The 13,184-nt window shown below is 45.0% G+C and overlaps 1 protein-coding gene across 4 annotated transcripts in view; it reads right to left on the bottom strand.

Moving 5' to 3' along the window:
• The window catches only part of kmt2a (lysine (K)-specific methyltransferase 2A), a 33,535-nt gene extending 20,660 nt beyond the window's left edge, over positions 1–12,875 (bottom strand). For 2 of the 4 annotated variants that reach the window (XM_028419909.1, XM_028419907.1), the window contains exons 1-5: positions 12,601–12,875; positions 5,269–5,332; positions 1,796–5,169; positions 1,088–1,265; positions 59–287 (exon numbers count right to left, since the gene is read on the bottom strand). In XM_028419909.1, the coding sequence (XP_028275710.1) occupies positions 59–287; positions 1,088–1,265; positions 1,796–5,169; positions 5,269–5,332; positions 12,601–12,846 (4,091 nt within the window). In that variant the 5' untranslated portion in view covers positions 12,847–12,875. The remainder of the gene's footprint in view (positions 1–58; positions 288–1,087; positions 1,266–1,795; positions 5,170–5,268; positions 5,333–12,600) is intronic. The other 2 variants (XM_028419908.1, XM_028419910.1) reach the window with 1 other exon arrangement.
• Positions 12,876–13,184: the final 309 nt, after the last annotated feature.

Here is a 13,184-nt window from a genome sequence, read left to right as displayed (position 1 = left end):
TTTTAAAATGTAATTATAATGTTAAATTTTAACAACCAGTTAATAAACCAAGACTCACTTGCAGCATTGCTTTTTAATGTTTCGGCCTCCAAACTTGGGCTTATCTAGGCAGTTGGTACAGACACCACAATCTTCTGGAACCTGGCAGCCCGAGCACTGGCCACAGCGACGTGACCTACGCCCCTTCTTGGGAGGAGCTTCTTGAACTGCTTTTTGACGTGTTTCCCGTGGTTTTATAGGAGGGGACTGAGGTTCTGCCTCTTCTGAGCCAGCTACTGATGACTTATCTAGGAACAAATCCAATAGGGATAGGTGTCATACACAACAGTACATAATTGAACTCGGTGGAACACGTTTAGAACAGGTCAAAAATGAAACTGACTAACAAATGCTTTTGGTTAAATCCAAAAACTACACTGCAATAGATAGATCCTGATGATGCATTCTGTAAATACTAGGTATGCAAAAATGGCTAGGCAATACCTGAGGTCATATACATAACTCTTAATATATCACCATCATGGTCCATCAGGTTCCCCCTATCTTCCAAAATAAAAAACCCAACATGTTGCAACATGACAAACGGTCAAATAACAGGAACAGCCCCACCAATCACCTCTCACTCCATCACCACTTCACTGTGACTGGATTTCTCTCCTGTGATTAATCACTGCATGCTGCAGTGATGACACGCATGTGCAAGATTTCTCTTGCACAGGCGTGTCACAAATAAATATTTAACTGAAAGCCAATCAGTGATTACAAAAAAAACTAAAGACATCACACTACCAACATATATATATGTATATATCTCAAGTGGTGCTACCCACTCAGATCAGGCAAATGTTGTTTAAAAGTCAATGAAGATTCTCATTCAGGTCATTTTTCACTCAAGAGGTTAAAGCAGGACCTGTAGAGTTCCTTAAACACACTTTACTGCTCCTCCAAGCAGCTTCATCAGTTCTTATCTTTAACAGACAGTTAATATAGTTATAAGTGTAAAAAATCTGTTTTTTTCTCTTAAACTTTTTATAGCAGAGCCACAAGTTGGTACCAATATGCAAGTCAAAGGATAAGTATGCCTTACCATCGTTCCCCATGGAAGATAGAATCTTCTCTCTTTCCTCCCAGGGCAAGGCACTAAGTGTGGGCATGTCATCTGGGAATACTGCCCGATTACGGCCAAGAGCCACAGCTGCACGGCGGCACACATGCTTAATGCGTGGACCACGGACAGAGGTTTCTGATGAGTCACTCTCTTGACCCTGCTCACAAGCATGCATCACAAAAAGTGAAAAAATAAACATTTGAACAGCATGATATTAACAACATAGACCTAACCCTTTCCCCGATTCAAATAAAACATTTATCTCTGAGCAATATGCCATAATGATAAAGATGGTGATTAATACAAGGAGGCAGCGGAGGTAGATAGAAATGGGAAAATGTACAACTCTGGACTATAAACATCTACTCTAGATTTGTCCACAGTAGAACAGAGAAAAAAATATTCTGCTGAAAGAACAATAATTTCAAAAGGACAAGCTAGTGCTGCTTTCTGCATAATGTATGAAGTGAACAGAATTCCCCTTAAGTAACACCCTCTGTGGGACTTTCCTCTTATCAAATTTCAGTCTGAGTACAAACACAGGTTTCTATTAATAGGAAACATTCATAGCATCATGTCAAATTTACTTGCTTGCAGCTATACAATGAATATTAGACAACCAGAGAGGCATTGTGTTTGTTTGAGACTCAATTCCTATGAAGGCAAGACCCAAAGAGAAAAACTAACCTGGACCTTAGTCTGATCTGCAGGCTTCAGCTTATGTCTCTTTATGTCAAAGAGCTGGGCTTTGGCCTTCTTTAGTAGCCCAACTACCCGCTTGTCAGTTGCAGGATGCTTTTCTGCTCGTGTCAAAATTGGTCCTAGAGAGGACACAGGAAGCTGTTGTCTGCCTGGCTGCCCTGGAAGGCTTGCCGTCTGCTGGCTGGGAGTACTTCGTTTCTCTTTCTCCTTTTCCCCATCCTCAATCTCTGCTCCTTTTTCAGAGGGTCTACCTTTCTTAGGTAGACGTCCTTTAGCAATTGACACAGGAACAGTGGAATGGGGTCCACACATTTCTGAGGAAGCGGTGTCAGAAACAATATCACCTGATGCTGATTTTTTTCTCCCTGGAGCCTTTTTTGGAACAAGAGTTAAAACAGCATCTTCTGAGTCCCTCCCATCCACGGTAAATAGGCTGGAAGGTGTGTTGGGGGAGCCATCTGGTGTAGAAACCTTGCTTCTTTTCTCCAAATCCTTCCTCCCTTCCCTCTTATTCTCCTTCTCTTTCTCACGGTTTTTCTCAGAATCTCTTTCTTTTTCCTTTGGAGAAGGTTCCTGGGGAGCCGACAAGCTTTTTTCTTTACCTCCTTTGCCAGCTCCTCGTCCTGTGTCCTGGGCACTGGAAGGAAAAAGAGGGAAAAGTGGGGAGGATGTGGATGATGTAGTTGATGTAGGAGATGGGTTTCCAGCAGCCCCTCTTCTGCTATCAGGTGTGCCTTGTGAGACCAGACACCGTGACACAGGGGAAAAGGTGCTGAAAGGAGCAGGTGTTAAGGCACTAGTGGCTAGTGGACTTGTAGAAGCCCCTGGCAAAGAGCTGGGGTTACTACTCGAGACAGAGCCTGTCAGCACAGACATCTCAGAGGTGCCCTTTCCAACAGACATCTGGCCTCCTATTTGGCTGCTTCGTCTGGTCATTGAGTGTGATGGAGACCGCGGATGGCCACGTAGTGTCCCCGAAACCGGCCGTCTTCTGCGCCGTGATGTTCTGTTAGAGCTGGAGGATGTCTGGTGTGGGGAAAGAGAACCAGGGCTGCTCCCAGAAGATGAATGCAGGGTAACAGACTCAAATATCCGAGAATGGGCCTCACTGGGTGTGAAGCGCGGAGCACGAAGCAACGGGCTGCGCTTCTGGAGTGGTGTATCAAAGCGGGATGATGAGGGATGTTGATGGTGGGTGTGGGTGTGAAGAGGTGCAAAGAGACGAGTTCCTGTTCCTGCTCCACTGCCTGGAGCTGGAAATGTAACTGGAGCAGCTCCTCCTGCTCCACCAACACCTTGGGGTAACAGCCCAACGTCTTCAGGTGTGAGAGGAGGAGGACGGAAGTTGTCAAATATTGGCTTGCGGATGAGGCCCTCCTTGGCATATTTAGCAGAGGAGAAGTACTGTTGTTTAGGGTGGGACAGGGATGTCCAACGAAAGGTGGGCTCTCTAAGAATTGAGCGACTTCGTTTGTCTGACAAGCTGGATAGCACAGATGGCCCAGGCAGGAATGGTGGAATGGGATGAGGCATCCAGGATGACTGAGGGTGGTGTTCACTGATAGCAGCTGTATTGGAAGAACCTGACTGGGTAGGTTGTGGAGGACTGAGGAGAGGGGGGGGTGGGGGTGAAGAAGAAGAGGAGGCTGTGGATGAAGCTTGCTGGGAATTTCCAAGTGTAGAAGAGGACATCAGCACTCCTGTTGGTGGGCTGATGATTGGCTTTTTGGCCCCAGTGGTCAGAGTCTCTCTCACCCTCTGTTTTTGACTTCCCTGTCCGACTCCTTGTGCTCTACGGCCTCGACGACTCCTCTCTGCCAACACATGCTCTGGCTCTGGTTCAGAGGGAGGAGAGTGAGGCTGTGAGCTGTGTAAAAGGTTTGCCTCCCTCTCTCCTTGTGAGGACGGAGAATGATCCTCTGGCTCTGACAAAGCTTGCGTGGCCTCAGAAGCCTGAGAGTCGCATGATGAGTCATCCAAGCTTGGGCTGCTGGACCTGGAAGATTCTGCAGAGGAGAGCTGGGAGGAATGCTGTGACATCGCACTTGAGCCACAAGACGGCGCACTACTGCTAAATCGCCCATTTGCTGTGTTGTTCGTGTTGCTGTTAAGGAGAGCAGCAGCTGTTGATGGAACAGTGGGAATAGGTGCAGGAGATGGAGGAGGGAGTGAGTCAATTGGACCAGTGGAACCAGTGCTAGTAACAGTAGCTGTAGAAGAAGCAAGTACAGGAGAGGGTGATGAGGAAGCAGTCAAGGTGGGTTGCGCAGATGTGGACACCAAAGAGGAGACTGTTTCTATTCGTGCCATTTTGGTGTGGGGTGGTGGGGTTCCAAAACTCCCCTCATCTTCAATGAACCGCTTGGGGGTTTTGATGATGCGAAGGGAGACAGTGCTGACTACAGGCATGATGAACTGCCGAATGTTCTTCAGTTGAGTCTTTCTAATGCCAGCTTCAATGGCACCTGCCCCACTACCTCCAATGGCTACAGCTTCTTTCTCCAGGCGCTTCTGTGCTCCTTTCTTAGCCCGCTGCAGCAGCTGCTTAGCAATGGTTGCATCAGTGCGTTTAGAAGGGGGAACTATTCTGACAGGCTTTCGGTGCCGAGGGCTTTTTCTGAGGCCCACTGTCCTTCCTGGCTTGGTGGGAGAGGGGGAGGCAGGTGGATTGGAAGAGTCCTGTTCTTCAGCACTATCCATATTCCTCAGCATAGGCTGCTGAGGTGTGTGGGTTTCTGTGCCTCTGTCCCCACCTCTGACCCTAAAGGCTTTATGTTTCCCTTCACCACATTCAATAGAGGTAGCCAGCTGTGCAGCTGCAGCTGCTGCTTCAGCTTTGAGCCGCTCAGCCGAGGGCGGTCGCCCACGTTTGCGTCGCGTTACCCCAGGCAAAGTCTTGAGCCGTGACTTGAGAGGGGTGAGCTTAGTCTCTGTCAGCCTCTTCAGGTTGGTAACTTTGGATTCACCCCGCCCACCTTTAGGAAGCTTTGCCTCAGTGTCGTGTGGCTGAGCAGAGCCCACTGGCAGCCTCTTAGCGCCCTTTCTGTCCTTGTCCTCCTCTGCATCCACACCCAGCTCAAACCCAGTCTGTCTACTGTCCTCCCCTGCTGCATGGCTGCCTGTACTCCAACCTTTCTTGCTACTTGACGAAGGGGGTCGGCCTCTTCTCTTTTCCCCAGAGCCAGGTGGCCTCCCAGGCAGCCTTTTTACCTTCTCTGCTGGCCTTTCAGGGGCCTCAGGTTGTGCCTGTGTAGGGGAGCGAAGGTTTGTGAGGGAAGGTACACTTGAAGCAGCTTTCTGGGCAGTCAGGGCCCGTGGGGGGCGGCCTCTGGGTTTCTTCTCCTGAATGGGTGGCCCTGCTGATAAAACAAGAGAACACAACAGAGGCAATTGCATTAGCATGAAACATCACATTAACAAGCATAGAGGTCAACAACTGTAAGGCCCTGTAGTTTTACCTGTAGAAGCTGTTGAAGGACTCTTCTGTTCAACAACAGTCCCAAATCCTCCAAATGCTTCTTCCTAAAAAAAAGTGAACATATTGTGATCATTAAGAAAAGCAGCAATGGTTGGTTTGCAGATCACATTTGCATCTATCCATCATGGTACATGGACTAATTGTCATATGGCCTAGATGTGCAATGCTTGACTCACTGTTGAAGTCTGACCCTGATAATGACCAAGGCTCAATATATTAACAATCTCACTTTCACCTCTAGCATAGTCTAATGCTCTCATGTTTCTCTGACTTCTGGAATGACATGCCAGCAGTTGGACAACACCCAAACCACAACAGACAGTCTGGATTACAAACATCTGAATCTTACTGAGTGACTAACACATACTCCTGCTCCCTTAAGAAACTGAAATTCTGATGTGGTTGCTCATTTATATGCACCAATATTGAAAGCCAGAGCAGAGACATAAGTCCATATCAGCATGAAGTTCAACACTTACATCCTTTCAATCACACTGGCAAATATGTAAAGTGTGGTTTCGCAGGCTCTACCAAACAGAATTTTGTTACCTAAATGTAAAGAAATTACCATATGTGACATCATCCGAAGATGGCCCATACTAAAGCTAGCTGTACATTCTCCAATTTCTTTATAACATTTTTACAGACAAATTTAAATCTTTTACTAAGGTACATTGACTCGTTTAAATTCTCTTTTAGTGCTTTATGAAATAATGTATGTCCTGTAATGTAACACTGTATGTATAAACTGTACATCTATCCTTCATCTCAAGCCTTACTAAAGGCTTGAGATGGAGAAATCACAAGGGGACAATTAACTTCTTCAGGATCCGCTGTGTGCCACTACATCTTGCAATCAATGTGTTTAAAGAGCGGTGGTGAGTGTGTCATTTCATCATGTTTATTTATAGCAGCATGCGGGGATGCAGTTGAGGTCCTGTTGGCCCAGTTTGTAGAACAGCTGCTATCCAAGTGTGTGTGCAAGATTACACGCACCAGCTAAGAGTTACACACATCACAATGTGAATAACGGATATCATAAAGTGCCTGACAGACACCCACATACTGTAGAATGCAATTAAAAAAAATAATAATGTGTGCTGCAAATGGTCTTTCATCTGTTCTGCATATAAAACAAACAACCACAACAGTCAATACTTCTGTTATTGCTGGCACAGCCTGGCAGGCAATATTAATCTGAGCATACTACAACATCTTTCTTTTTTAAACCCTCTCTCTTTACTTTCAGTCTCTTCCGCTCTCACATTAATACCACCATCCTCTCTGAGCAAGCTGCTGCTCTAGTTGGTGTTGTTGCAGAGCTGAGGGGGGCGGAGTACCAATGGACAGCACTGACTCCTTGTGATAGTATGAGTAGCAGTCAATGACATCACAACATGCTTTGCTAGAGGCAAGTGCGTAGAGCAGACAGCACAGATGCATGTATCAGCACACGCATGTGCCTGATTCTGTAAGCTACACAAATACATACACGCATTTAGAACACAAACACACACTGTACATGAACCACACATCATAATGTAAACAAGCAGAACATGGGTGTTAGAATGTGGGGGAGGGGAACACAGTTAGAGCAAGCAAAGTGAGGAAAGGAGGAGTGTTGTGGGAGGAGGGAGAGGAGGAGAAAAAAGAGACAAGGAAGCAGCATCTTGACCACATGCGCCATTCAACAACAGTGGGAGCACAGTTGCCCCTTGGGAGGATGAAAAAGGTTTGGGTTTTCAACAAGCTCATGCAGAAGCTTGCCAAATCCCAATCTAAACAGCCCTCCCACACACGACAAGGCTCCCCTTTTCACCCCCTTATAACTGCTCTATGCCATGCTACCAAACACATATTCAGTCACTCACTCATTGCTCGCTCGCCTGCTTCCCACCCACTATCTGCCAAGCACTGAGCAGTAGCGTGTGAAACACAGGGCTCACCATGAGCTCAATAGTAGGGCAGGCACAGGAGGTAACTTCAAGAAGTAAACAAACACTGTAGTAGACTAGCAAGGTAAGGTTTCTGTACTACTGTGCCTTACAACATGCAAGGGATAAAAGCATTACTGGAAAGACCTACGTTTCCTTTTACGCCTGTCTGTTTTATTCTTCAGGTGAACAGCGTTCTTTTTTGCATCTTTTGCTGAAATCTTAAGCAGCATTACCACCTGCTGTTCTGTCACATCTCATCTTACTGATTAATGCTAGAAAAGAAGAAACCAATCTAATTCATTCTGAAAGCTACACAATAATTTCAGGAAGTGCAAGGGACTCTCCCTAACACAGAGAAATGTACATTTGGTTTGAGGTAGATTTCTCTGTATCATTATGACAGCATTTTGCACCCTGAGAGCGATAATGGGACTTTTACTGTCTTCCAAAGGACCTTTTAGGAGAAATCAAACTACAGAAGATGCACTGCAGATTAGTAATTTGTTTCCAAAGCAGGAGGTAAACCCAACTCTGACCCAGAAAAGTCACACACAGGTGGCTTTTGAATGAATCTTTATTTCGAATTGATATTTAGCTATGTAACCCATGACTATGTAAAAAAAAGATTAACTGTTTCATTAATGTTAGTTCTCATTTGGTTAGAGTTTCAGCTTCAGGCAGCAAATGCTCCAAAAAGCTGTAAAACATACAATAAACTTGTTATTTTTCCACAGCAGAAAAAAATGACAAAGATGACCTCTTACATGACCATGTCTCCTACTTTATCTACTCATGCAGCTAATTCAGAAATCTTTTCTTCAATTCTTCTTCAATTTATAGTAACATTTAGAGATTTTATGGATAATCATAAAAGGAGCCGTTACATTATGTGCGCCCAGTCAGGTAATAGCCTGGGAACACTTCAGTAAATCCTACAAAATGGACCTTTAAATAGAATGGTTGACAGTGTAATTGAGTAAAACTGTATTTCTTGTAAACAGACAAAGACTACACAGTTTGGCCTTTTCAGAGAACGCTGAGATTAAACACCACTTGCACAATTTGCAGCTAGCAAAACAAGCACATCTATATCTTATGGAAAATGAACAACCACTGAATATGTGATCAGTAAACTTTACAGTCACTATTTCATAAAGTTTATTACTTATGTAACTACTCCATTAGCAACCCTATTTACATAAAACCTAAGAGAACCTACAGTTATAACACCACAGCAATGGCATCATCAAATTACATTACATGAATAAAATGAATTCTTTTCCTTAGCCATGAAGTTTTAGATGTCTACCATTTTTCAAAGTCTAGTATCATTAGCAGATAACATGTGATATTACTACTACTACTACTAATATTATTATGATTACTAGAGATCGTTTGCAGTTGGCCGTTTTGATATTTAAGAGACCTCTTAAGAAATTATTCTACTTTGGTCTAAAAAAGTCTTCTTCACACATTACATTTACTGGACAGACATTATGTCTCATCCCTTCCTGGAATGTGGTGATGAGCTCAGCTCACACTGCTGTATGCCCTTCTGATGACACATCTGTTCACAAAGGCCATAGAAGTGACCCCTGTCAGCCCCAAGCAAAAGGTGGACATTTGTTTTTGTTGAGTGTTCAAACACTGAGTGCAACAGTTTCACATTTGCTTAACAGCACACAAACCAAAACAAACACTGTTCAGGTGGGAAACCTTCTCCTCCTACACCTCACACATAAGTAGGCAAAGACACCCACCGGACAAAGACAAACATCCTGACTGGCACGTCTGCATGGTGTCTCTCACTCTCACACAGACACAGTAACACTCACGCAGGCTGGCAGACACACACATACACACATTCACTCCTACCCAGCCAAGCAGGCACTGTGAATTGAAGTTTTAATCAAAATAAAGACAAAGAAGACACGCCTTCTCCTCATTGCAGTGAGGGACGTAAAGTCTGAGGGCCAACCCTGCCCCTGTCCCTACCAACACACAAGCACAAATAGACACACACACATATGCACATGCACAAGAGACAAATACAAAGAGAGTAAGAAAGACGACACAATTGCAGTCTTTCTCCCAGTTGGGCAATTCCTAAAGCAGAGGTGAATGCTCCTTGCCCGCCTGCTGTATCAGAATAAAGCCATGGATGGGAGGGTCTGTGACTAATTCTCCACCCAGCGTTGTCCCATTGGGAGGAGGGGTGGGGGGGGTCACCCTGCACCCTTTGATATCCCTGCCTGCACTCTTTCAGCCGCCCGCACTTTGTGGGAGCTCGAATAAAAGCAGACACAAAGCTTCCTGCTCCAATCCACACGCTGTCTCGGGGATGGGTAAGCGGGTGTGTGGGGTATGGGGGTCTTCTATTTAAATAGGCCAAACACCTGCTGGACTGAAGCGCCTTCCGCTCAAACACACCATTTCTCTCAAACCACTGAGGCAAAGAGACATTTGGGTTGATACATCTATTCAGCCACATTTTTGAATGAATGAATAAACCTAGGTAATATGGAAGTAGAATGGATCGAGCAGATGGAAATATAAAATGGACCAAAAACAAAGTAGGGAAATTGATAAACATCACTGTTTTGGGGGGCAGTGAGACAAAGGAGGTATAAAGGTCAGACATTAAAAAACTCAACATGGGGAGAACTGTGCACTAAAACAAGAAAAAACAATTTGGCCAGCACGAGAAATCGACCCCCCCCCCCCCCACACACACACACACACACACACAAAAGCTAATAAATGCCTTAATTTGGACAGCAACAGCCAACAAGCTCCCTTTTGAGTCAACCCAATAGGCTTAGTAATCCATTTCAAAGTGGCAGCTGTCAGAAGAAAAGTTGTTCTGCCTCTCAGACAGGGTTGTGTGTGTCTGAAGTGGATTTGGGTTTTTCTGCCTGGATAGAAGAAGAAGAAGGAGGGGCGACCCCAGTGTCCGGCTGGCGCTCTGTTCAGCATCACCCTGTGAGCTCAGCAGGCTGTAGTGAGCCTGAACAATCCTGCCCCGGTCTGGCCAGACGAGCACTATGCTGCTTCTCAATGAAATCACCATGCTGTGTCTGCAACTTCCATAGGCTTCATGTTCCATGGGGATTTAATGGTCCGGTCTGTCTCCATACATCCCCCAAAATACTGCTATTCCTTAATTTACTGGAACCGTGAGAGGAGGGACTAACATAAGCCCATATGCATGATGTCTTACAAATTATGATTCTCAAATTGTAATGTAAACCAAAAAGGAAGAAGGAAGCACAAAGACTTATACAATAAAGCTGAGATTTTATTTCCCAAGATGTTTGTAGTTAATATAATGACCTATTGTCAGTATCTAAAAGAAGGAATGGGAGGGATTAAAAAAAAACACTTGACAAATATTGAATTAAAATACTTCAAAACAGATTGACCTCCACACATCCAAGAGCTATTTTCTGTTATTGTTTTCATAATAAAGGCTTAGAAACTATTAACCATTAAGAGCTGATTTGATGCGATCTGTATATAATACATATATATTATTCATAATATACTATAGATCATATTCCTACTTGTAAATTATTCTATATATTGAAAAGCATAGTGACATTCAACAAAATCTAACTGCGACAAGCTAAAAAGCCTTAACATTTGTGTAAAAAAAAAAACTCAAAATATATTTTTCGGCATCAAATTAAACATCACTAAACGTCCAACTAATGTGTGCGTGCAAATACTGCCTTGCTTCAGTTATACGTTTTCGTAAATACATATTCCGTTTGTGCACAGCCGAGGAGCTGCTGGTAAACATCCCCACACAGTGTACTCCCACTGCAATGAACGCATGCTGCTCATCATGAAGAAGGAAGATGGTAGTTCGCTAAGGCGAACACACCCCCACATCACACGGTCCGTCAAGAAGGGGCTCGTTGTTATTGTAGCCAGCCTTGCATGCGCACTGTCACTAGCAAGTCTCATTTCTCTGAGAAAACGGAGCAAATTCACACACCAAACCCCATCGATACACTCTTATTATTACTTATACACTGGCGATAATCATTTTCAGTATGTGGTTGTGTGTAAGACGTCACCTCCAAGCATATAAACCCGATATTATTTTGGTACTAGCTACGTACTGACTGTGTAGAGAAGGGGGAAAACATGTCCACCTCCCATTTTCCTATGCATCAGCAATAGCCCCGATGGCTAGCGTGGCGTAGTGCGTAGCATGGTAGCTGTCCTAGCTTAACACTAAACAGCCATGGAAATGATTTAGTCTTGTATATGAGCTCCGCCAACTTTAGCTCGGATGCTTCAAACCGCTGCGTAGCAATGTGCTAACGGGAGATAAACACAGCAGCCTCCCGAGCAAAACTGCAACTTTAAAACCCCTTGCGAGAGGATGATGTAGTTTTAGCTGTGAGATGTAGACAGCTAGCCTGCGAGCTAACCAAGCAGCTATGTTGGCCAAGCCTTGCTAGAGGGTTGTCACTGCAAACAACCAGCTTCAACGCTATTTATCTGGCAAAAATGATCTAATAGAAATCTGAAGCAGGTTCAGTGAATCACGAACAGCTCCTTCTCTCAGGGGTTGCAGACAGGCGCTAAGTTCACGTTAGCTTGTTACAAACACCAACCGTGTACTCTGCCTCCTTCAAGTTGACATGTCTTGTTTTCATACACACTGCACGCTATCTTCAAGCTATAGTTATGTTACACTATGAGAAACCCATGTTATAATAACCCTAATTGTTTAAACACAGGTCTGCCGTGAGGATATAACACCAGGGCTAAAGATAACTTTTAGTGTGTATGAATTTGAAGGTAACATTCTAGCATAGAAGGCATAAAGCTAATGCCAAGTTGCTAACTAGTAAGTCTGTAGTAGAAGCTTAGTTACACTGTGTGCATTGGTCACAAATGTGCTGGCGTCTGTGCTATATGTTATCTGCACTGCATGTTGTAGTAAATGAGGTAACAGCAGAAGGTGTCTACTGTGGTCTGAGTACCAGACTAACATTAGCACCAGTTCTTCCAAACTGTGTGGATGTAGCCTGTCCTCATACTCCACGGAGGAGAGGAAAACTTTCTTTCCAGTAGACCCACCGAGACCATAAATTAACACCATTTCCAGTGAGTGTTGTTTCGGACTTAGATTAACGTTAAAGACTTAAAGACTTAAAGGCCACACAACCAACTCAAAGTGAACTAAGCATCCTCGCAATGACAAGTTTGCTCCCAGACACACTTGGAGAGAGGAAAAGACGGTCAACGTTTGGACACGGTAACCGTTAGCTCCCTATCTCAGATGGAACATACGGTCCTCCAAGTGAGCCGTGCCCTGCAGCTGTCCAGCCGATGCTGCTGGATTGTCCTGTGCTTACCTCCGCGCTGCTCGAGTCGCTCGATTCCCCCAAAACATCCCGAAATTTCTGCAGGTTGCTCCTGATAACCGAAGAGACCTGTAGTGCAGCATCAAACCCGGGTCCGAGCCCAGCTGCGTTAGGGTGGGTTCCCGAGACACTCCGCAAAGAGGCAGTAACCCTGATTCGGCCCGCTCTCCTCCCGGTACCGGAGTTGCTGCTCCCTCCGGGCCGAGCGGGGAACCGCCACCGACAGCTGTGCGCCATTTTACACTCTCTGCCTGTCTGCCCTGCGATCAGAGATACCTCGGTGGGCGGAACCCTAACCCAGCACTCCACATAAACAACCTCTACCACAGCGCTCCGCTCTCACTGGCCGACACATCGTTATGCATGTTGCGGGGCGGAACTGGGGAACCCCCGACAATGCATTTTCTCAGCGGCCGTATTCAGACTCTGTATGGCCGAATCCAAATCAGGTTCAGGGGCTTTGCCCGGGAAAGGAGCCTCTCTTTTGAATCACACGGGAGGATAAGAAAACTCACATGGATATCTGGCAGTGTGGCTTTTTCAACACGAGAAAATTAAAAGCTTTTAATGTGATA

Source organism: Parambassis ranga, chromosome 13, assembly GCF_900634625.1.
Source record: "Parambassis ranga chromosome 13, fParRan2.1, whole genome shotgun sequence".
Classification (NCBI taxonomy): Eukaryota; Metazoa; Chordata; class Actinopteri; family Ambassidae; genus Parambassis; species Parambassis ranga.
The sequence above is the reverse complement of the archived record's forward strand: the minus strand, read 5'-3'. Positions and strand labels throughout refer to the sequence as shown.